The sequence below is a fragment of the Cottoperca gobio genome, chromosome 4, assembly GCF_900634415.1.
Source record: "Cottoperca gobio chromosome 4, fCotGob3.1, whole genome shotgun sequence".
Lineage (NCBI taxonomy): Eukaryota > Metazoa > Chordata > Actinopteri > Perciformes > Bovichtidae > Cottoperca > Cottoperca gobio.
Window position 1 is genome coordinate 18,330,654 of NC_041358.1, and position 25,064 is coordinate 18,355,717.

Genomic DNA, 25,064 nt, shown 5'->3' on the forward strand with positions numbered 1-25,064 from the left:
AAAAGTCAAATTGGGTTCTGAATACATTGTTTTAAATTAAATATAATTATTTGTAGCCCTACTTTAGTTACTACTATTTACTTTAGTTTAGCGTAAATTAGCTCTGTCTTGTCGACTCAACAACAATAACGCGCATCAACAGTCTGGTCAGTCTTTTATTGTCAACAGACTTGCAGAACAAAAGATGAATGAACACAAATAATCATAATAACAATAATTAACATTTTAATAATAGACACTTTAATCTGTAGTGCACTTTAAACCTCCATGGTAAAGGCAGACCAAGGACAAAACCATCTGCTGAGTTGAGGAGGGTTTTCCGTGGAGTCGAGCAGTAACTTTGTTCAGGAGCCGTGAGCTGAAGAGTTCAATGTTTCTCTTGAAAGCAGCCTGGTTCAAACTGAAGACATGGGTGCAGTCTCTCTTTAATACTCGTCTGTGAGGGCTTAGGGACATGAATATCACATGTATTGCTTTAAGTAGTGTCTCATGAGAGTGTGTTTACCTCGTGAGGGATTGTACACATGAAAGCCTGTGTAGGATGGTATGTACTCTGGAGACAAATCCTTTAACTATTTTACTTGGAACTCAAATCCAGTAAAGTAAAGGGTTTGATTAAATGAGTGGCCTATTTGTTATCTCACAACTTTCTTCCTAACTATGGCATGAACTTCATATAAAAATGTTTAATCTAACCCAATAGAGAGCCACTATGTTGACACTTGATATGAGAAGATTTATTTTCTAGTGCAAATCAGTCACTAATATTTATACTAGTCCAGTGGTTTCAAAGTTAAGGGGTCCCAGGATAAATCTGAGGGGTTCACCAGATTATTAAAAGTGCAAGAAAGAATGAAAGAAAAACATGTAAAAGCAAAATTATCTCATTTTCTTCCAACTTTCTCACAATTTTGGTTTTCTTCCTCTGAAATACTGGATATAATTACCCTTTGGGGGCCTCTAAAAGTCTTTCTAATAAAACAGAGTGGAAATGACCATTTGGTTCAACGGCTGTCAATAAATGAGCTTTAGTGTTGTTAGCATGCAGATTTTTACTTTACAGAACCAGACCAACCGTTTCCCTCTGTAACTAGTCTTAATGCTAAGCTAAACTAACCAGCTGTTGGCTACATGTTTTCCAAAAACATTATATTAATGGCCAATAAGGTTTGGAACCACTGAACTAAAACAAGATTGTTTAATACAACCTGACAAAACCCACTTAAATGTGAAGAATCTCAGTCCAAGAGGTAATGAATGCATTTTGATAATGATTTTGCAGCATGTTAGGAGTATCACAATAATCTATAAGATCTTGGCTCTATTATTTTGGACTGAAACGCTTCACAATGTAATGCAACCCAGGTGACAGGAGCTTCATTAAAGAAATAGGCAACATTTCACGGTGAAGGTTCATGTTCTTATATCAAACATCAGAAAAATCCCAAGTGACGTCCCAACACACACCCCCACACTCCCATCCCACAACAACAACAGACAGGATCAGTGCAATTAACTCGACTTTCTATTAGTCCAAAAACCTACGGCATTAGAAAACAAGTGCTGATTAGGCTGGTGCAAACCGTTTTTGCTTGGCTGCATGTACAGCAGGTAGACATGTGTGCACAGACAAACAAACAAACACACACACACACACACACACACACACACACACACAAGCACTCTTATTTCACACAGCTTGTTCTAGTAACCACTCACGCAAACACACTCACACAAAGCAGCACAAAAATTGAGCATTTGCAGTTTCATTTAAAATATTTGCAAACTCTGAAGTCCAGTCCTTCTATAAACTCATCTTTCCAATGTAACTCTACTAGCTCTACCAGTCTAAGTTCATTGGTCCCAGAGGCACATAAGCATGGCTAAAAGTTTAAAACAGGACAGTAAGGATTAGTTAAATATCTTCAATATTTGTAAATCAGAATAAAAACCTCAACATTAAAGGGCAGGATTGCTCAAATACAGTATCTGCACTGAAAAAGTCAAAACATAAAATGAGATCTCAATTTTTTACTTATTATTTGATTTTTTTTTTTTTTAAACACATCCTGCAACATTAGGTCAGAAAAAACAACTTCAGCTAAGCCAGTAGCCAAAAACATTACCAGAGTTGAAGCACGTTGCCAGAAGCTTCAATTGCAGGAAGGAAAAATATCAAACCTGGTTACAATAGTTTTCTGATCTACTTAAATCCAACCAAATATATTAGTTTTACCACAGGGAGGAACAAAGTGCCAAGAAGTTTAGTGAATCTCAGGCCCTTTTCACACATGTAACTACAAAATGGCCAGCTTCAAATATTCCTGTAAGGTCGAGGGTTTCGTCATTTACACTCTGAGAACAATTCAGTGTCTGCCTTTTTTGATACTGCCACTAGGGGGCCACCAAAGTATCAAATAAGGTGCTATATTTTTACTTATTATGTGCAAGGAATTGTGATTAAATAATTTTAGGAATTAAATGTCAAGGATAAAGCAATCTCAAGTTAAAGAAAAAAAGCTTGTAATATTTTTTAAAGCTATGTTTCCTTTTGCGATTTCTCTGTAAAAAAGACACTAAATTTTCATGAAAAAAAAAATGAAAAATCGACTCAGGTCTCCTATTCAAAGATTTCACTGACACAAAAAACAACCGTTATTCACAGAGTAAGGTGCATATGTGAAAGGGGCTTCGCTTACACTGAATGCATCATGAAAATCAACATTAGCCATACGAACACAGCTGATGCCCTGATGCATTAAAACCTGCACATCTGGAAGGGTTTCGAGATCAACATTTTTTTTTTTGCAGTCACCCAGGTCTGAGAGGCGGTCAGTCACTACAATCATGGTCGCATTGTGCTCTTCTTTTGTCTGAGAGATTCTTCTGTTACCAGCACTAGGGCCCACCTCCCTCATCTTCTTGTTCCTCCATGTTTTTACGTGCCATCCTCTCTCTCCGTTCTGCCAGCCGCTGACATCGAGGGCAGTCTTTACCTGTCCGGAAGCAGCTGCGATGGTAACACGCATGGCACTCTGCAAAGGGGAGAATATAAACAAACACAGCAGTCAGCGATGTAACACTTCAAAACACAAATGTGTCATCTTTACAAAAGAAAGACAAAAAAGGTATTCATAGAGGAGCTCCCATCTTATAAAGTAAACAATGCTGCAGTGTCCGCAAACGATAACCAGTTCAACCAGTTTACTGCCAATGAGATATGACGTAACAACCGAACAGCCAATCACAATCAGACCCGACAGGGGCAGGGTGAGGAGGAGACTATAAAAGACGCAGAATAGAAAGGCAGAAGGCAGAAGGCGGGAGGAAGCAGGTGTGTGAGATGGCTGATATCTTGGGAGACACACACACACACACACATGCACACCCTAAACCTGTTCAGACACATCCCAGTCTTCCCAAAGAGGCCACCAGAGTGCTTCAGAACTCGTTAATGATTTAACAGATAGTTATGACTGCAATGAGTAAATAGATGTTATAATGAAAGGTAAGATAAAATGACAGGCAACTCAACTTCAAAAAAGGGCGTTTATTTTTGTCACATGAAGATAAAGCTCAAATAATAGCAACTAAGATAATAAATTACACATTCATCACCTTCAGATCTTCCTTCTATAAAAATCTAAATAAAATACAAAATTAAAAGCTTAAAAACCAGGCGATGTTTCCTCTGATCTGGTGGAAGAGTCTACGTTTAAATGAAACACTAATTCTGCAGATTTCACCGAGAGAGATGAACTTATCAGTGAAATCAACTGAAGTAGTGTTTGTTTGGGATGAAAACAAGACTCCTCCAATGGCTCAGGGGGAACATGTGTAACAGACCAAACTGAAATTCATGACCAAAGCAAACTAAAATGTAAACGTTTACAAATGATACACCACTTTAGTGTCATGGGCCATCCCTGTGGCCAAGGCAAAAGCAGTACAGAACCCAAAGCCAGGAAACTAAACCACTGAGGACAGCTTTAGTATCAGTCATCCAGGTTTACACAGTCACACCAACACCTCTGGAATCAAAGCCACCACCAAATATCTACCCTCCACCAGCTGTGCACACTTCACAATCAAAGCCAAGAAATACCAACACCACTGTAGTGCAAAGGACTTGGTGCCAAATGAGAACAGCAGCTAATGTTTCAAAAACCACAAGATGGTTGAAAGGTGGTGAAACGTCAAGATTACAGTGAGGCGGCAATATAGAGGTAAGATGGAAACAATTCATCCGATTGTCAGAGTTTCATATTTGTAACAGTGAAATACTTAAAAGAACAGTCTGACAATTTTGAAAAGCCATTTGGGAAATATGCAGGTTCACTTCTTTGCAGAGAGTAACATGAGAAGAACAATACCACTCTCATATCTGTCTACTAAATATTGAGCTACAGCCAGGAGTAAGTCACTGCCCCGAGTCAACATGTAGTGCAGTGCACAACGTTTGTATACGTTGGTTCTTGTAAGGAAGAACAAGCTGACACATGTTTATCAGTGAACAAAAAAAAAAAAGGTCAAAGCTGTCAATGTAGTTGAAGTAGTGCAGCCCTACAGCAAAGCATTTGGAATCTACAGACTATAAACTCCTTGACTAATTAACTTAACTAATCCTGAAGCCCTTAGCTATCTGTTATCAGTCATTAATATCTAGATAAATACAAGCCACCGTTTTATCCAGCAGATGCATCAAATATTAATCTTTCAGCAATTGCAGCAGACTTTCATTTGGTGATTCTAATGAGACTTTGATAACATCTGATTATTCTAGGAGAAGCTATTACTTAGCAGTTTGAAATACTGCATCTCTTAAGCTTTATGTTGCTCTTACTCTTGTCCTGCACCTCTCTCAGTTACTATCATCTACGTCATTTGTCTCTGCACTCTCTCCACCTTCTGTCTTGCTCTCTTTTTCAGTCCCTTCCCTAACCTTCCCGCCTCTGGTTTCTCTCCTGGCTTTGCGAGTTTTACGACCTCTCCAGTTAGTCCGGGTTATAACGGCTGGCTCTTGTTGCCCTACCTCAGTGTTCATCTCTCTTTTTCCATCACTCTCACAATCTCTATCCTCTCCTTTGCTCCTCCCTCTGGAGAAAACAGAAGACAGCTGATGAGGTTTTAACAATTTCCCCAGTGTAAATTTCTCTGGGTTTTCTGCACCAGACTTTTCTCTTTCAGCTGCCTCCGTTTGGCCTTTGTCTGAAAATTCATCTTTCTCCACGGCCGCCCAACTGGCTTTTCTTTTCTCCACACTTCCTGTTTCGTTCTCCAAAAATCTTTTTTCAGACTCTTCTTCTTCTTCTTCTTTCACTTCCGTTTTCCCTTCATCCTCTATCTCTCTTTTTGAGAAACCCTTCGTTAGACTCACTAACCCCGATACCTTCCATCGCCCTTTCCTCTCTTGTTCTACTTCATCTAGACTTTCCGTGCTGCTGCATGTTGTTTCGCTGTCACCGTCCATTCTGTCTCCTTTTGAGATGTTCTTTAGTCTGTCTAAGCGAAGAACCTTTAAGAAGTTGACTTTTTCCTTTCTTGCATGGCCATCTCCTCTTCCCTTACCCTTTCCTCTCTTGCCATTTTCCTCGACGTCTTTACCTTTTCCTCCCTCATCTCCTCCTTCATCCCACTTTATTTCTTCCTCCCTGTCTGACTCTGTCCCTCCTGTCATCTCCTGCTCTTCCTCGTTGCCTTTACTCCTGGAGAAAGCTTTCAGCAGTATTCCAGGAGTGAAAGCTTGAAATATTCCCCCTCTTCCCCGTCTCTCCCCTGCTGTGTCATCACTTTCTTCCATTTGCACCCCACTCTTCACCCCCTGATCCACGACTCGCTCTAAACCTTGCTCCCCTCCCTCCCCCTCTCTCCTGTCTTTGGAGAGGGCCCTTGCCAGCCTGCGGGGTTTGGAAATCTTCCAGTCTCTCCAGGTTAGTGAAATGGAGGGGCGGGGGGAGGGGGCTATTAAGCCACCCAGGCCTGCCATGAGCAGAGAGGGCTCACCTTCGCAGCGCTGGCACTTGTTCAGCTGGAAGGGGAAGATGATGTCTTTGTCGTTGCCGCAGAACTCGCACACAAAGCCCTTCGCCTGGCACAGCTAAGGACGATCGAAGGAAAAAGTGACAGAAAACAAAAACAGACATTTGATTAGGCTGGGAATCTCCATTTGCCGACATTTCGACCGGTCCTCATACTGAATGATGGCCCCTTTCATATTTCACTTGTGGGTTATATCACTGCAAGAAATCAACTGGATAAACTCTTGTTAAAACATTTTTACAAGAGAAGGCACATGGGTATCTTACCACACAGCCAGCTGCGTGCATGGTGCCAAGTTTAAGCAGCTCTTTCATTCGAGGAGCCAGATCCCCGTTGCGTACGGCAGAGAGGTCATTGAGGGAGAAGAGGTGAAGGTCTTCGGTGAGGTGACCTGGCAGGCTGTCGAACTGGTCCAGCACCCTGAGGGACACACACACACACACAGTTTATGTCTGTCTTTGCGAGGAGGATATTTTTGAAGTCATTGTGAAACTAAAACAAACAAACATCTTACTCTTTAGCAAAGCGACAGGTCTTGAAGAGATTTTTCATGTGAAACAGCTGCACTCTCAAAACCTAAAAACATTTAAAGAGGAGAAAACATCATCTTGTTACTTTAATATCCACGGACAGAAACACACGTTGTGTTGTTATGCTATTTGTTGATTGTGTGCGTGTGTGTTATTAGAGCGGTGTATCTTGTCTCTATGTGGTGCATGCCCTTTTGTATCTGGATATTTGTATTGTATTTTCTATGCTTTTATTCCTAATGTCTGTGCTTTTAACTATTGCCTGCCCAGGGACTACAGACCAAACTGAGCCTTTCTGGCTAACTTTCAGAAATGTTATAAATACTCTGCACCGTCCCTGTAGAATAAAGTTATAAACTAAAGCGTACAGTTTATTTGATTTGAAATACAAGGCGAAAGGAACAGAAGGTTCAGTTTCCAATAGCAGGATCTGTGCTGTTAAAGTGTATAATGTGTCCCTGCCAGCTGACTGAGGTGCACAAGTATCACATTTCTTGTCTTTGTATTTTCCAGTAGGTACATGCTGCCTTGACACTCCTTTAAAAAAAAAAAAATGTTTTAATTTCTCCATGAAAAGGTTTTAATGCATATTCTTACTCTTTAGCACAATCCTGCCAAGTACATAAGGGTGTGTCTTTTTCATTATCACATTACTGTTTGTTGTCAAGGATATAAATGGCTCCATTCATTCTGATGTATTTTAAGCAGTTAAGTATTATTTATTTATATCTATATATTCTGTACTCACCCTGACGGCCTCCAGAGCTTTGATCTTCTTGTACAGGCCACTGTTGATGTCATTGGGGTTGAACAGAGGGTCTCCGGCGATCTTGCTCAGCAGGTCCCGGGCAAAGTTGCTGACATAGTACTTGCTGAAGTCCCACTTCCTCAGCACTCGGCCAGGAACAACCGCCTGGGCGTTCTCATGGCAGCACTGGCAGAAGTAACGGCCGAGATATTCACAATAACGCAGTCGCTTGATATAATCTGAAGTGTGGACAGAAAGCAGGGAAACACGTATGGTGGAAGTAAGAATGTGGTATGATACGGAGAACAAAAAGTAAAAGCATCTCTGCATAGCATTTTTATATTAAAAAGGGAATTGCAATAGGAAAACACCAAGTTTTTGGACAGCTGATCAAGTTGAAAAAAAGTCTTATAGATGCACTTAAAACAAGAACTGAAAGTGTGAATAGAGATGTTATGTTTTGATACCATTTGTTTAATGGAAATTTCCAAATCTATGTTAAAACTGCCTTGCAACATTTTCAAGAACGAGTATTACTGGAGTTTGGTGGTAATACCTGGATCGATGCGGGTTCCACAGCCAGCGCAGCGGTAGTTCTGTTTAGCCACAACTATCTTCCTCCTGACAGGGAAGGAAAACACGTGAGTAACAGAAATGTTGTAGGATAAAGACCGAGTGGCCTAAGATACAAATATAGAAATGGCCAGCTGGGTGTTTCATGAAAATGACGACACGTGAATGGCCGATTAAATGAGACACGAATGACCAATTAAATAAAAAAAAAGTGAGAAAGTCAGTGAGGGCAGGTGAAACCGGGTGTGACTCACTTGGGGGCGGGATGAATGTTGAATATGATCTGCGGTCGTGGCGGCGCCCACTCCAGGTTGCCCCGTACCCGAATCCTCAGCTTGTAGATGTCTGCGTGTTCGCCATCATCAGGTGAGATCGGCAGAGAGTCGGGGATGGGCAGCAGCTAGGAGTTGAGGGAGTTCAAAGTTAAGTTTCGTGAATCCCACTGACCATATTTGGAATTGTGCTACACACTGTAAGTCAAGTTATTATCATATTAAATCATTGCATGTTGAGTGCCACGTGTGCAGAACTGCTGTTCCGCTCAAAACGGCACACAAGCAAAATGTTGTACCTTCTGTGGAGCGTCGTGTTCTGGGACCAGCCAGTCGAGCTCCGAGGCTGCAGGAAGCTGCATGCCCTCAAATTGCCTGAGTAAACCCATGGCCACTGACTCAGCAGAGTTAGACTGGAGGAAGGCTGGAGAGCTGAAAACACACAAAGCAGGACAGAATCTATTATTTTAAATGTCACTCTTTTTTTTTCTTCAGAAAAATAATTTAAGTAACATTCAACAGTATTTTAATAAAACACAATAATGTAAATTAGAGGAAGAAGGTAAACAGGAAGTGGCTGTGTTACTTACATGGACTCTGAGCTGAGAAAAGACTTGCTGCTGGAGCTCACACTGCGCTTTATATCTGCATCTGGAAGACAGTAAGGAAACTGTCAAATAAAAGAAATTTGACAACTTGGGAGCAGAGTACCAGTTATACACATGTTTATCCACCAGCCATAGATACAAAAAGATTATTTACCTTTTATAATAATAATAAAAAAAGTAATATTAGTAGAATTGGAAATAGCTGTCAGATGGGGAAAAAAGCTAAACTGTACCAGCAGTTGGATGGTGGATGATGTACAATTCTCACCATGGCTACCACTATTTGCTACAGCTAAGCAGCGTTCAATGTTTTGAGAAGAAATGATTTAAGAGAGATGTGATCGGGGACAGTCCACTTCAAGATACTGAAGTGAAAGTCCCTAAAAACATCACATCTGATTCAATTCAAGCATGTTTGATATGTAATTCAGAAGGAAGCATGCAAGGAAGCCAGAGATTCAAACGGTACAGCATTGCTGGAATCTTGTAACGCACCACAAACAACATGTAAGCACAGACATTAAGCAGGACAGGTTTGGTAGAACACGAGACCGCCTGCATGAATTCTTGTGAGACTACAACAGCTTCTTTCCATCAGAAGAGAAACATTGTTGTGTGTTCAAATAAAACCCTGGTTAGACCTTCTGGGTTACAGTCAGTCAAAGTTGTTACAGAGCATTCATGAGGTAGATAAGCAGGTTAGTTATCTGCAGGATTCAACAAACTCTGGTTTCATTTGTGCTTACAGTTTGACTACTGCAAAGTGACACTAGACTGGATGGCTTCCATCAGTGGCACACGGCAAAAAGCACATGTGAGCAGAAATGGCATGGTGATAGACTTTTAGGGATTTTGTGTCCAGAGGAGCGAGGTGCGACTGAGTATAGAAAGAATATTTAATCATTGGCATATTGGGTAAAAGGTTTCGGTTAAGGGATACATAAGTATAACTCATTTGGGAGTATAAGGGTACATTAGGTAGAAGCATTCAATGTTAAAAAATGTTTCAGTCCAAAGCAATATCTAGTATTTTACTGCATCTCAATGTGATATTATTTTTGATGCATTGTCCAACGATAACTAGGTGCAGTCATGTTCAAACCTGTGTGCCCTTGATAAAATCATCACTATTGGCGGTGCCAAAATCTGCTGTATGCCATAAGCAGTCACAAAAAAACAATTAACATGGGGCTTACTTAAAACTAAAAACAGGAACAGCAAGGATGTGTAGGTTACACCACCACACCTCATTCTCACCGGAGTCGCATTTGAAATAATGAACAATGGGGTGGAGGGACAGATGAATGAATAAGTGAATAATGCCTGGAGTTACAGTCGCCACAGAATGCCCTTTGTTAATTCGCTTTCCTCCTCCCTAAAGTTTAACAGGTACAGGCACATTTGTCGACCAAAACCATGCAGCACTGAACAACAAGCACAAACAGCCAAGCGCACCATTCAGCTGAGGTGAGGCCGGTGGCTCGACTCCAAACTGAGAACTTGCAGTACTCTTTGTCCTGATTAGAAAGATTTTATACGATAGTGAACTCTGAAGAGTCATAGAAATATAATCTTTTTAAATCTGAATAACACGGCTCCTGAAGTACAACAACAACAAAAGCTGTTGACCTGCCTGGTACAGAGGACAATTGTTTAAAATGAAAGCAGTTGGCCTCTCGAGGTTGATTTCTAATTTTCAGAAGTTTTGTCATCAGAAGAATACAGCAACTGGAAACTGCTATTGTTTTGTTGTTACGTAAACTCAAAATAAAATAAGGAAAATAGATTATTTAGTCATGCCTTTGCAAAAACAGTGTGTTCGTTCTTTGGCTGTCATTTTGTACTTTTCCTTTCTTCAGGGCGATAACCTGCATGAGTACAGATATCCAGAATCAAAAAGTGAAAAGGAATCTATATTATCCATCTCATTACAACGTGAACGTCAGCATGTTGAAAAATACATAGTTTGGGTATCCTAAGTGCCATCCAGTTTAAAAGGAGGGATTAAAGGCAGAAATTCTCAGTTTGGAGTCGAGCTATCAGCTTCCTCTCACAGTAAATAGTCTGTATTGAAGCTGTGGAGCCTCGCACACCCGTCCAGATACCTGAGAAGAGGGAGGCGAGTGACAGGGAGAGGCCGTTCTGAGACACCGCCAGCAGGGACTGACCCTCACAGCCATCTGAGAGACACAAACTAACACTCAGCACAACCACAAACATTTTCAACACTCCACAGAGCTGTACGACAGCGTCACAGGCAAACAGACAGTATACTGCACTGATACAGTACCTGTGGAAGTCATGCACTTATACAACTTATATCCCACAACCCATGTTAATAGTATCAAAGAGATAGATGTTCAGATTTTTCTATGGCTGTACCGAATAGTTCAAAGCCTTGAAGCTTCATTTCATAGCGTTGACATTCAAATTTTAAATTAAACAACCGAATGTTGAGCATCTTTTCTTGCATGCGTATTCATTCTTTTTAAAGCCGGTATATAGCAGTTGCAGATAAAGATAAGGCTACACTAAAACTATCAGTATTATACCATTTGTAGAACTAGACTCCAGTGGGGGCTACATAGGATTTTTCTGACTCGTGTGAACCAAATGTCAAAATTAAATATTTCAGAGAAAATAAATAGATGTAACCACTTCCGAAATTCACAACATGTTTTTATCTAACGAAATATTCGGCTTCAATCCATACATGTTGCCATTTAGCTTCTCAAAAACAACATTTTCACTGCAGCCATAAATAGTTAGCTCTCCTGCTTGACGCACGCACCTGTATTAACAGAGCCGTGTAGCATCAACCTGAACGCACCACAAATTACATTTATATAACCACATTACCAAAACATCTAATTTGGCTCGAACACCATTATAGTAAATGACTTCAGTCGTTAACATAATATTATGCATCTGCACTTGCTTGGCGTCATGCAGACGACTGTAGAAAGATGTTGAAGGAATCACCAGTTTAAAAAGGACATTAAGGTTGCTGATTATCCCAAAGAAGTGCAGTGCCAGTTATTCAAGTTGAGGATTTCATTCCAATGATTTAAAGTTTTTTTATAATAATTTGACAGACATTCAAAGCGTCATTCAAAAACCTCAATTGAAGCTTTAAGTGTAAAAAAAGAAATGACATTCGGTACAACCTTAGGTATTTCTAAATGTTAGTGATTAGTCTCTTGCAGTTACCATTTGTCCAAACAGCAATTGACATCTAATTAATTCAGTAGTTCATGTCTCAAAATGACTTTGTGAACACTGACTATAATATATATATAACCGAATATACTAGAAGCCAAAACAGGCCAAACACACCTGTATCAAATCATCATGACCGAGGTGTTTGACCTGACGGTGAAGTCTGTAGAAATAATAACACTAATAAAAACATTTTACAGACTACCATTCTGTGACTTTTGTACTCAGACGTTCATGTTTATGGTCCATGGTAAGATTTGTTATTCTTGGTGAGCAACATGAAGCAAGTGTGGTGATGAGATTATGAATTATGAGTGGCACAGAAACAAATTTTCAAAAAGTTTTTTAAAACACAATACTTTTTCAATTGTAGATGTGAATATTTTGGGTCAAAGGTAAAACTGTTAACCACTTCATATCACTCTGTACCTGTAGCTTGTTCATTATCAAGTACAAAGATGCTAGCTGAACTGACAAATACCCAAAATGTGCAGTAATATGCCTGGATCAAAGAACACAGATTAGCAATTGTAACACTCAATGGCGTTCCCTCTTTCCCTCTCTCTACCTCGTAGTTCGCACTCCTCCACCTCCTCAGCTGAGCCGGAGTCCGAAAGGCCATTGCAGGAATCCTGAGAGCTCCTCCTGGAGCCTCCGCTGTCAGTGGAGTGAAAAACTGCAGGGGAGGACGGAGACGGGGGATTAAACAAAGAACGATACAGAACTACAGACTAATCTACTGAACAAGATGAAAAACATGGGACTCAAATCGTTAAAATGTTCTCATCATCCAAGCAATTATGAGCTATCAAGTTGTCATGTACATTAGCAAGAACATCACAGATCCCGGGATGTCCCAGATCAATAGTAATATGGAAAAACTAACAGGACAGGTGTGCCAAACTGAAATCAAAGTACGCCATTAAGTCCTAGTTGGGAAGTAGTCTTTTGGTAAACTAGTAAATTATGATTCCAGCTGGTAGAAAGGTCTTCAATGAAAGACATTTGTGGTCAATTAATAGTTAAAGCATTCCTTTGACTGAGGAAGTAGCGCTTATAATCTAGTACTTATTAAAAACACAAGTATATTTGTGAAAGTTACTGAGATGCAACAAATATCATTTTCAACTTATGTCTTGTAAATGAAAGCATATTTACCATTTAAAGACCATAACATGGGAAATAATCTAATCATGTCTTCGTCAATATAGAAATAATAATGTTGCCTTACTGTGCTGGGAGTTCTCGCAGGGCGGCGGGCGGCTGCGTCGGATCTGCTGCCTTCGCAGGCGGATCTTCTGTTTGAGCTGCTGAATCTCACAGTCGCTGTCTCCCTCCTCCTCGACCATCTCCTGCTGACGCCGCAGGTTGTACTTCATCAGTTCGATGGCAGCAATAAGGGACTCTGAAATGCTGAAATGAGCGTTCTCCTACAAAACAAAGACATTTTTTTATTTTTGCACTTTCCAGTCATGCAACATAATAGGTTCAACGTTGCACTTTTTCTAAACCTTAATTTATCACAGTGGAATTTCAGAACTGAAAAGCACTCTGATTATTTACACTTTTCATACAAATTTCTGCAGTTCAGAGTTTGTCTAAATGAGTCACTAAATTATCCATCAGCACCAACACAGGACAGAGAAATCATGAGGTAAAATAGACCAAGCCCCTGACCTTCTCAAGGTCAGCACAGCTGCCAAAGTCCTGCTCTGACAGGTAGCTGATGAGGCTCTGACCCTCAGACGGCTTCCTGAACATCCCATCTGGAATACTGCTGTACTGGGACCCATCTGAAGAGACCACAACAGAAATACATCAGCAACGATAAATGTATTTGCTGCACTTAATTGTGTTGGATTTTTAATGTAATCCGTTTAAGCTTTCAAAATAAATCTCTCAAAAACACCTGGTAAAAACTCACACACACAAAAATATTTTTTCTATATCATTTCATGTTAGCTTTCCTGTACAACTTCCTCCCATATTTAAGCTTACTGTGGAGTTTCTCTGGCTCAAATCTTCCGTAAACATCTAACAATTACATTATTGATTTTAAAAGGTGCAACAGTAGCACAGAAAACTTACGAGACTCCATGTAGGGGGAGCTGGGAGTGCTGGCATCCTTGCACTGAGGTGAGAAAGGGCTGTAGTTCTTTATACAGCGGTCGTCCCCTGCTGATTCTGAGACAAATAGTTTATGTTAAGAGCCTCTTATCACTTAAATGGAGAGTCACTAAAATAATGAATTCTTTTAAATTGGTGGAAACATGCGTCATCGTTTATACACAAAGCAGGTTAAAAGCAGTTTTGATTTTATCGTTGTTTTTCAGTCAAACAATAAATAAAATCCATGAGATGGTTCACTTTATAGCATGCGGAAACAAAAACATGACTTCTGACCTTTGTCAGTGTAATGACTTGAAGTAGGGATGTACAGATAGGGTTCCACAATTCATCGAATATTAATTGCGATCACGTTTTGGCTTCCCGCTGTTAAATGAACACGATAGACTAATATCGATATTTAAAATGCGTGCTTCGCTTATAGAAAACGTTCCTTTGAATACACACAACAGAGAGCAGACGGTCAAAACTCAAATGCACTGAATTCAGGTGAAGAACCTCATTTGGAATGTAGCTCAACATGGAAGTGTTTATTTTAATGAGAAAGTGCAACTAAAATATTTTGTGCATAAAAATCAATTAATAATCGTGAAGTCAATAATGATCAAAATAATCGTGATTATCCTTTTGATAATCGTGCAGCCCTATGTACAGATTCAAAAAGAAACGTGACACAGAAGTGATACACTTCTATGTATAAACCAATAGAGAAGAATGATCCAATGTTTACTTAAATAAGAAGGAACAAAGCTTATATTATAGTGCAATAGACAGCTGTACTTTAATTACAGCATGTCTACATCCTGCACGTCACACACAGGAAAACACCGGCTTTGCTGCTTCTTTGACATTTACATTTCTAAAAGTACATCAGGACATCACTAGCATAACTGTAATGAGATGAACATGCTTACACAAAGTTTATATACAACTTCCATGATACTTTCAACACAAAACACTGATTGTCGTGAAAAATGTGTGCATGAACAAAAACCAACAACACTGAAAGGGCTCATTCGTGGCCTCATCACATCAATTTGAGTTACAGACCAAAACAGTTTATTTTTAAAAAAAATAAAGACCAAAAGCACATATAAGGAGCTGATGGCAAGACTTTAAATGAGAGGGAAGGAAGGAGTTCATCAGCATGCAGAGGAGAAATAAATAAAAGAGGAGTGGGAGGGGTATAGTGATGGAGCACAGTGGAACTGCACTGCCAACCTGCTACCGGATCTTCTATTATTATGGTGATTTTCCGGTGGCCCCCTCCTTCGCACAAACAGTAAAAAGAGAGAGATAGAGCAGAAGGAGAGAAAGTCACCTCAAGCGAAGAAGGGGAAACAGTGAGCAGAGAATAGAGATGTTAATTCGGAAACCTTTAAAATCTTCAGACAGGAATTGGACACTTTCCGAGCAAGAGTGTGAGCTCGCCACATCTTACAGAGGTACAAATAAACACATCTGAATCTCACCGGCATTTTGTGCAAAAATTGTGCAAAAAAGGAATTGTTAATCAGGTACACGCCTTCAAAGCACATTTCAACTGATTCCTAGAAGTACTACTAAGCATGATATTTTTTAATCAGTGCCCATGCAGCAAAAAGCAATGTATTGAGGAAGAAATAAACAATATATATTTTTTAAATCCTTAAAACTCAAGTTCACCACTATTTAGTTTTATCAATACATTACCAAAAAAGTGAAACGGGCCTAGATGCCCCATCATATCTCTGCTGCAGTTTGAACATGCAGAAAGGTAAGGATTGCCGCTTTAATGCACAAATGCTTTTTAAGTATTTGAAGATATTTATGTAAAAACATTGGCAGATTTAGAGAATATCAAAGCACATAAGAAACACAAACTCTTTAATGATTTTATTAAATAAATACACCTGGTTGTCAACCACTTGTTGTTTTTCTTAAATTCAACCTTTCTTATTTCAATACAACATAACCAACACAAATAGATAGAGTGTAGCCCAGTTACGCTAATTTAGTTCACTTACCGTTCCTGTGTTTCTGATTGACCCCCGTGTCAGAAAACGAGCGGGTGTGTCCTCGGGACCCCCGGCCCGGCCCCTTCTGGCCCTCTGAGAAAGATGAGCATCTGGGTGGGGGTGGAGCTAGAGGATTCCTTTGCATGGACGGGTCTTGGGTGACGCCCTGGTCACTGCTGGGGGTGGAGCTTCGGGAGTCACAGCGGCTGCGTTGCCCCAGGTTACCAATAGCCAGGTACTCCGGACCATCGTCATAGTCGCCATCACCAGAATCCCCGGCCTCAGGCTGAAGGGAGGTGGGCGAGGGGGACTCTGTGAGGGAAATGCCCGGGACAGAGACAGGGCCAGGAGGGGGTGTCACCCCCCGCTCACTCTCCCCCGGCCTGGACACGCACACCCAGGGAGCCCCCAGGCTGCTGGCTGGAGAGAAAGGGTGTGCAACATAACAGGTAGATATGGTGAGATGGATTGAGACAAAAAGGTCACAGGCCTACTTTTCCGTTTCTTCCTTCATTTGCTCAAACTTTGCCGACGTGGGATTGACGAGGGTTATTTTACAGATTTTTTTTAGGGATTAAAAACAAAGTAACAATAATGTTAAAATCCTTTTTGGAAAACCACTGAAACGGTTTTTATCTATTTTAAGTGAGCACAGCCCGTTCAAGACATTGTGTACAAGGTCGGTTATTAAAGAATGTGTTGATGGAGCCTAAAAAACTCAAACAACGAGGCCTCTGTATGGGTAAGTCATTCAGATAAGTCTATTCACATCACTGATTCTTAAGACTTCGGCGAGAACATGTCCCACTAAGGAAAGTGCTAATTCCGTTGAAAAGCAATAATATTTTCTCATTTAAAATAATCAGGGTTGATCATCTGAGGGTCTTTTGCACAAATGTAAAAAATTCATAGGTGTGTCTTTAATTTTAGAAATTATTTGATTATATGATCGCCCAATACCCAGAAAATCAGTTGTCCCCAGACAAGACATTGTCATTTCAATTCGATAAAAAAAAAAAAAAACTCATTTAAAATATATAATATATATATACCAAATGAAAGAGTAGAGTCCAATAATTCTTTAAAACTAAAAGCAATGAATTTTCAAATATATTCACTTTATTTATGGTTGCTCAAAATGTGTCAACACCGTCAAATATTTATAAAAAAGCAATAAAATCAGGCGACCACATGATGAGCTGTACTCCTGAGGACTCGCTGTCCACCTCCACATCTGCTAAATGCTACAAGAGCGTTCAGGCTCCTGTAAGTTTGATGTTTGTTCAAGAACTTTTACATATTTATTGATGTTGCTACTGTCACAACCATGATGTGTCAAAACTGTCTCTTTTGTATAGAAATAATTATTTTATATTATGACATAAATGTATGCATTTTAAGTAAAGGCTAGAGGCAGCTAGCAACAGAGAGAAAACAAGATGGCTGCTGTACACAACTCATGCATGATGTCAAAAAGTGTGTTTTTGTCAGGTTTTCTGTCTTAATGCTTAAAACATTGCAGTTGTACTGTAGTTTTTATCTTGCCGTTGGCCATTGTTAATATTTACAGAAGGATAACATGTACATAACAAATAGTTTGTTGTAATTAGGCCACTGTCACCACTGTCAGGTCTGTGTCACCACCGTCAGGTCTCAGTCGCCACAGTCAGATGGAACTTTCTTTGTTTTAAATGAATACGACTACAATATGTTCCTCCAATGCAGTTGATTTATTAAAGTAAATGTCTATTTGAAATCAAAAATGTGATTTCTTTATGTCCACAATTATTATTTTGTATATTTAATGCTAATGATGAAAGTTGCATGATACTACGCCAAGACAGGAAAAACACATCATTTATGAAAGAATTACAAATCAGGATGTTGCCCAGAAATATTGCTCGATTGCTGAAAACTTGTTCTATAAACACATACGTTGAGATTTCTTAATAAATCTTTTTTTTCCCCAAATTTAAAACCCATTTTATCCAAATTCTCAAGAATCAGTGACACAAACTGTAGTGCATTCATAGTGCCATCCCCCGACCCCACCCTCTGTATCCTTGTATGTACCAATTACATGTTACAGAATTTTTTTATCATTTTGTGAAAAGAGACGGTTCTAAAATTAGGTACAAAACCAGATGTGTCAAAATCCAAGAAACAGAGTTTTGATTTGAACCCCCATGACCCAAAGTGTGCTCCACTAATACACAAAGTACATCAACATAGCAAGAACTACTACTTCCCAACCCCTAACCTTATTGTGTTTGACAAAAGCTGGATAAAGTCATGATACTGAAACGCGACCTGATCGTTAGTGTCAAAGTAATGCTACTAAGTGCTAGCTGTCTACCAACCTAGAGCGTTATATTTTAGTTGAGCTTTGTGCATCTTTAAGCATTCAGCTGAATCAAGATAATATGAACAAATACACCAACCCCTTTAAAAACTACACCCATCACCCTTTCCTCACTTGTACAGTTGCGGCTTTGGGATCCGGCTTCCGTAGCGTTCCCAGAGTTGTGGCTGGTGGCGACTGCTTCTCGGAGGGAGCAGTTGGAGGTGGTGAGTCTGCGATTTAGAGATTCTCCTCTGTGAGCCAAGTCAGCGTTCCTCCAAGCCCCAGCAGACCCAGGCAACACACACAGGCTCTGGCTCTTCAATAGGCCCAGACATGGTGGGCCCGTCATAGGGGACAGCTGGAGGGGGAAACGGAGAGATGAAATAAAAAAAAATTAAAACACCTTGTCACAAATGTTCTCCTTAAAGCTTCCTTCCTTTTAAATATTACTTTCAGTTTTGACTGGCCCTCTAAACAGGAAGCTACAAACGCTGGTATAAAATGACACTGATACAGATAATGAGGGTGTGAAGCACCACATTGTCTTCCTTTCTTTCCTGTTGAACAGCAGATTACCATTTTCTTTTTAAAACGCATATCTCTTGACCCAAACTGAGTGGATTTCTACAGATTATGAACCGTTCTAGCATAATTACAGTGAGAAAACATAATGCATGAAAACACAATGTCAAAAACAGGAAGACTTGTAATAAAGTAATAAATGCATATTTGTGCAAACAACAATAGAGATCTATATCACATCATGCCATGAAGCAAACAAATCATTAACAGGTGATGAACAAACTATTAACAACACAATGATAATGGATGAGATATAAATGCAGCAAAGTAGACAGACTTTATTGAAGTTATTTTTACAAGACTCACCCCGAAGGTGTCTACTTGGGCCAGCAGTTTGGGGTTATTCTGCTCCACAGCTTCCAGACACTGGAACATGGCGGTCACATGGGGCTCGCTCAGCAAATAGGCATTATCTGAAAGACAGATAGAAGGAGAGGGAAACAGTAAGTAAGTGGATGGGGAACAACTAGCTGCTTCTTACTTAAGTTTACACTTCACACCAATCTCTTCAAAACTAAATTGGAGCATTAATGTGACTCTTTAATGTAACTCACCATTATAATATTTACTTGTATGTCCCAGATGCCGGACCAAAGGTCTGAGCTGAGCCGACAGCATGTGAACCTGTAAGCTGTGAAGGAGCCAGCGCTCAGCCTTGTAGCTCTCACCAGCTACGCCTCATCCCGCTGCTCAGCACCGGCTCCAGGTGACTGAACTGTGGACGGACAGAGGGAAGGAGCAAAGAGAAACACAGACATGTGACACAGGCGCATATTGTGAGAGGAGAGGTAGATGTAGAGATATATAAATATAAGTTTGTTTTTTTAATCCTGATTTGTTATCAGACAGTGTTATCCACACGGTTTGTGACTTAAACAGCAGGACAACCAGTAGCATGGGATCTACTTCTATTTACTCCAAACATACTGCTGTTTGTGTGCAGCTCAGTTTGTATGATGCTTCGTCTATTCATCTAAAAAAGCGATGGGGGAGCGGTGAGGAGACAGGTCTGACATGGTGTGATGCAGATGATAGGTTTGACAGTTTAAACAGAGTGAGTAAAACGTATATCAGCACAAAACAGAGAGATGGCACACATGACATCAACAATCAATCGGGACATGATGATTTAATCATGGCAGAGCGCGCACTGCCCTGCACTACACGACACACAAAGTTAGCACAACGGGTAATCCAGGAAGTGTAGTGACTCTGCTGAAGGCGTCTGACAGTGTGGACTGTGTCAGGTACTTACTTGGCATGAAACTTTAAAAATCATTGTTTTTGTCTTTTTAAAATGTCCGACAAGCTACGTCGAACACAATTTGTCAGCTAAATGAGGGTGCAAACAGACAAATGTGCCAATGCCCAAATGAATCCCCACATGGATAATAAATACACATTGCTAACTTTGCATCTTGGCTCCTATGCAGCGAGTAAATCAGCAGTTTATTCTCTCCTAAAAAGTGACAGCAGTGAATAAATATGCATAGGAAATATAATTAGTTGTGTATGAATATGAATTACAGAACTGAAACATATCAGCCCACTGTTACAGTAAATGTGGAACCTGAAAAATGTTCAACGCGGTTTTAATCTTTTAAAACAAACCAATTTAAAAAACAATTGACATAAAATCGCTTTTACAATAGTGAGCTGGTCAAAAAGGCAGCAAAGTCATGAACAAATCAATCATTTAATAAAATAAACAATTCAGAAAAAAAGAAAGTATATAGTAAACACTAAAGTCCATGCATCAACAGAAGAGCCAAGCAGCATGGTGACTCATGATTAGGAGATAAATAAAACTATTGTGCAAAACAAGCTGATAAAAGCCAGGATAGAAGCCTGTAGTAATACTCTTAAGGGTCATCAATGATTTATATTCCCTTTTTGTTCATGAGTGATACTACAATAGTGATTATATAGTTGTGATTACATTTACCCCATACTCTCACTCGCCTCCTCAAGATGAATGTTTTATCAGTAAAACACTAACCTGATGAAAACTGTACTGCAAAGTAAGACGACACTTAAAAATATTTACATACATTTACATGATGCTGGCAGTGACCATACCTGTTCAACGTGCGAGGCGAGGTGGGGGCTGATGTAGCGAACACACCACACAAACGGCCAGTAGTCTCTCTGCTTGTAGTACACCTGCAACACAAAACCAGCATGACACAGTTACAGAGAACAACAGCTTCAATAAAGACAATAATCCATTATGCAGAGGGAGTGCGTTCCATACTGAACCATGTTCCCCTGTATTTCAGGAAGTCAACTAAAGAAATAAAAATACTTCTCAAAATGTAAGACAAATTACCCTCTACATGGGTAAAGCATGTGATAAAAAGACATTTTGCAGCGCTTCCTGACAACCTGTGGATTGGTAAGTAGGAATCTTACTCTCTGATGAAGAGAAGAGTTACATTAGCTGTATGTAACTTAAGTTTTAATTAGCATCTGCAGCTGTAGTCAGCTTCCTGCCAAAGAAAGATGTGATATCACAGGTGTAACATGGGTAATATGGAGCCAACCCATACTGCAGTTTATTGATTGATGGTGTGGTATTGTGGAGTTATGGGACACACCTAGAATAATTTACTCCTCTATGTTCAAACACAAGACTACATTGGAGATTTTCAGGGAGAGTTTAACAAATGCTAACTTTGACTTGCACATCTGTCCGAGCTGGTCACACTGTACAGTAGAAAGAGATCAGTAATCTGCTCACAAGACATAAATACAAAAGTGAGTGTGGCATCAGTCAGATCTCCTGAGTCCTGACCTGCTCATTCTTCAGTCCATGGCTCAGGATATTGTTCATGTCCTTGTGGAGCCGTTGCAGGCCGCCATAACGCGACCACACGTTGGGGTTGTTAGTGGACACAAGACCCTCCACCGTGGTCTTCAGGCTGGACAGTAGCTTCCATTGTTCCCTCCTGTGAGGAAAAGAGGGCAGCAGGAAGGGGTGACACAGGGTGAAGGAGGAGGTTTAGGAATGAGGAAGGAGGTGAAGAAGTGCTGGTGTTAGCAGTGCTGTGGTTTAAATCATTACTCATGTGAAGAAAAAAAAGTTTCCCCGATATTAAAAATCAAGACTTCAGCAGTTTTATAACATAGCTTAATCAAACTCAGTGACTAACCGAGAGTGCTGACTATCAAGAAATGTGTTAGCAGCATCACCACATAGTAACCTAACAAGACAGATACATATACAAACACCTACTACCTTTAAACAAAAAGTTTCAGAGCTCTAGTGTGTATCAGAAGAGTTTAAGTTATTTTCCTTCCTAAAACTCACAAATAATGGTTAATATGGAGCTACTTGGCATTGATTCCCATAACTAAAAGTTAGAAGTCCTTTGATAAAGATGTGCATCTTCAGTGAGTCAAACTTTGTCTTTAGGATACAGCTATGGAAAACTGTTGCTCCAAAAGTGTCAGATGCAAAACAAAAGTATATCAGGTCACATTCCTGAAGAGTATTAAAGCGCTGACTATTTAAGACTTCCTCTTTTTCCCCTTAAGTCAGCACACAAACTGAACGCTATTGAGAACAAGTCACATAACTGCAGCAATGGGACTAACACACCTGTTGTCAGAAGCCACCAACATGCTGAGGGTGTATTCTTTGAGTACAGGTCATATACTCTACTTTAGCAATGCAGTTGTGTAGCCAGAGTAGTGGATGCAGAGACTTTAAAAGGTTAAGGCATGAACTCTATGAATAGCACATTTATGACACTTTTTCCTCCTCCTTCACAAAAAGCAGCAGTGCTGAGCAGCAGCATCACGAGTTCAGCGAACAAGCTAACTAATCAAATCATGCAACATGGAAAGAGGGCTGAATGTTTGAGAACATTCTCCTCATACTGTTGCATTTTTGCAACAATAGTGGTGTGTGTGTGTATGTATATGTGTATGTGTGTGTGTGTGTGTGTGTGTGTGTGTGTGTGTGTGTATATAAACGAAGAGGGAAGTTATAGCGCTGCTCACAATCATTCGTTTACCTATAATAACAGAATGTATACTGTACGTGCATTGTTCATACTGACGGGTCATTGTAGCGTCTCTTTCTGCACCACACTCTGCAGAAAGGGAGTGAACTTGTGCAGCATTTCCTCTTAAAACAAACTATTACAGTAATCGTGTTGTCAAAGAACGTAATGTCATAATATACTATTTTGAATGTCCTCTAAGTGTAAAACAAAAAAACAAGCATTTAGATCCCTACAATGGCCAACATTTTAAACAGAATGATCGATTTTTTAATTCCCAATAATAATAATAATAATAATAATAATAATAATAATAATGTCTTGCACAATATAACCAGCGACATCTCGCAGATGTCAACTTCATTTGACAGCTAGGGTTAGCTGTTAGCACAACCTCGCTAGGAGATAGCTAACAGTTAGCGCCATTAAATGCCCTAGAAGTTAGCAAACACATGTGCAAACGAATACTTAAATGTAACCAAACATTCAGTATTTAATCAGTCAGTTGTTCTTTGGTATTAGACAAGTCCACAAGCCTCGCAGCTATCTAGTGTTGTTTGCTCCAAGTTGTCATGTCAGGTTAGCCTTGACGCTAGCACTCCATAGTCAGTAGCGTTAATCCTCCTGTGCCCTAGCTAACTAACACGTTAACGTTAACAGTTGGCTATCAAACATTGCTACAATGCTTCAGTTGAAGTGAGTTAACACTCCAAAAAATAGATATGCTAATCCAGCGAGTTGGTTCTCAGTGATACAGTTCATAGGTGTGTTATTTATTTAACCATGGTCACTCTTAGCACAGCTAAACGGTTGACCAGCCCAGGCTGTCACTCACCTGCGCTCTTCCGCCTCTCCCTCCGCCGATATCTCCATGTCCTCTGGGCGGAATAGAGAGCCGTACAAAGCTGCCAGCTTCCCCGATAACTCCAATATCTTTTCCGTACGAGGGAGTTCTACCTCAGTAGCAGGGGTAACTTGAAGTAGTTACCCGGACTTCCAGTCTTCCGCCATCTCTGCCCCGCCTGTCCTAGCTGTTAACCAAAACAGTGGAGGCCGCATGACCTGCTATCATCAGCAAGTGGGCGGTGATGTTGTCCTCTGCGCTGCCCACTTTTTAAACGATACTCATGCTTTTACTCTGGAATTTAAAAATATAGATAATTTTCCTCAGTTTGTTTTGGTAATGTGTTGGCGAGTTACCACTGCTTTTGCAGGAGTTGCAATATGTAAAATTCTGAAGTGTGTGGTAAGAGAAAGACTATTCATTTAGAGACACGTGACTGCTCAGCAGATTTAAACTTGGTCATCACTGCCACCTGCTGTTCGTAAAACATATTGCACTCATGACTGCTGCCCCCTGTTTGAACTCGCATGTCTTTTTTCCTTCCTTTTTCAGCACAAGGAACATTTAGGAAGACAGTGTCTCTTCTTTTCAGCCACAGCCATTGACTTCTCCTTTTTGTGTCATTTTCTATCGACAGTGTGAAATTTAAACCTTTTGATCAGATTAGATTTATGTTCTTTCAATGTTCATTTCTAGTAACTATAATGTATTTAACCTGAGGACACTGGCTGTTTCTTCCACTTCAGCAACCACTTTCATATAATACCCACATGATGGCACCAGTCTGTTAATCAGTTGTATCACTAGATGGCAGTGGTGAGTTAAGAGAGTGCAGAGTGCTACACTGTGTAACAGTAAATCTCATCCCCAATAATTGCTGGGTGTAGTTGCAGATGACAGTGATACATAATTGTCCTTGTTTAACACACACACACACACACACACACACACACACACACACACACACACACACACACACACACAGCAGTGAGCAGTTCCAGCAAAGCATAAATCACAGCTTCCTTCTCCTGTGCTGTGTGGCATAAAAAGGCTCTTGATATACTTAAGTACTGTTATGTGACGCAGAGACAAGAGAATTGTCCAATTTTCACTAGTGAACGTTTTGCTGAAAGGACATGTTATCTCTGAACATATAAAACAAATGTAAGTACTC

The 25,064-nt window shown here is 40.1% G+C and overlaps 1 protein-coding gene across 1 annotated transcript; it reads right to left on the reverse strand.

Annotated features, from left to right (window-relative positions):
- Positions 1-137: 137 nt before the first annotated feature.
- Positions 138-24,166, reverse strand: rubcn (rubicon autophagy regulator). Its single transcript, XM_029429231.1, is given in 23 exon segments — positions 138-3,035; positions 6,004-6,097; positions 6,306-6,459; positions 6,554-6,615; positions 7,318-7,556; positions 7,874-7,938; positions 8,145-8,290; positions 8,462-8,594; positions 8,753-8,813; positions 10,876-10,950; positions 12,558-12,665; positions 13,221-13,419; positions 13,667-13,782; positions 14,078-14,173; positions 15,338-15,385; positions 16,123-16,533; positions 18,590-18,815; positions 19,346-19,452; positions 19,594-19,711; positions 19,713-19,754; positions 21,119-21,202; positions 21,834-21,987; positions 23,882-24,166. Coding segments are annotated over 23 exon segments (2,913 nt in total). The 5' UTR covers positions 23,920-24,166; the 3' UTR covers positions 138-2,898.
- Positions 24,167-25,064: the final 898 nt, after the last annotated feature.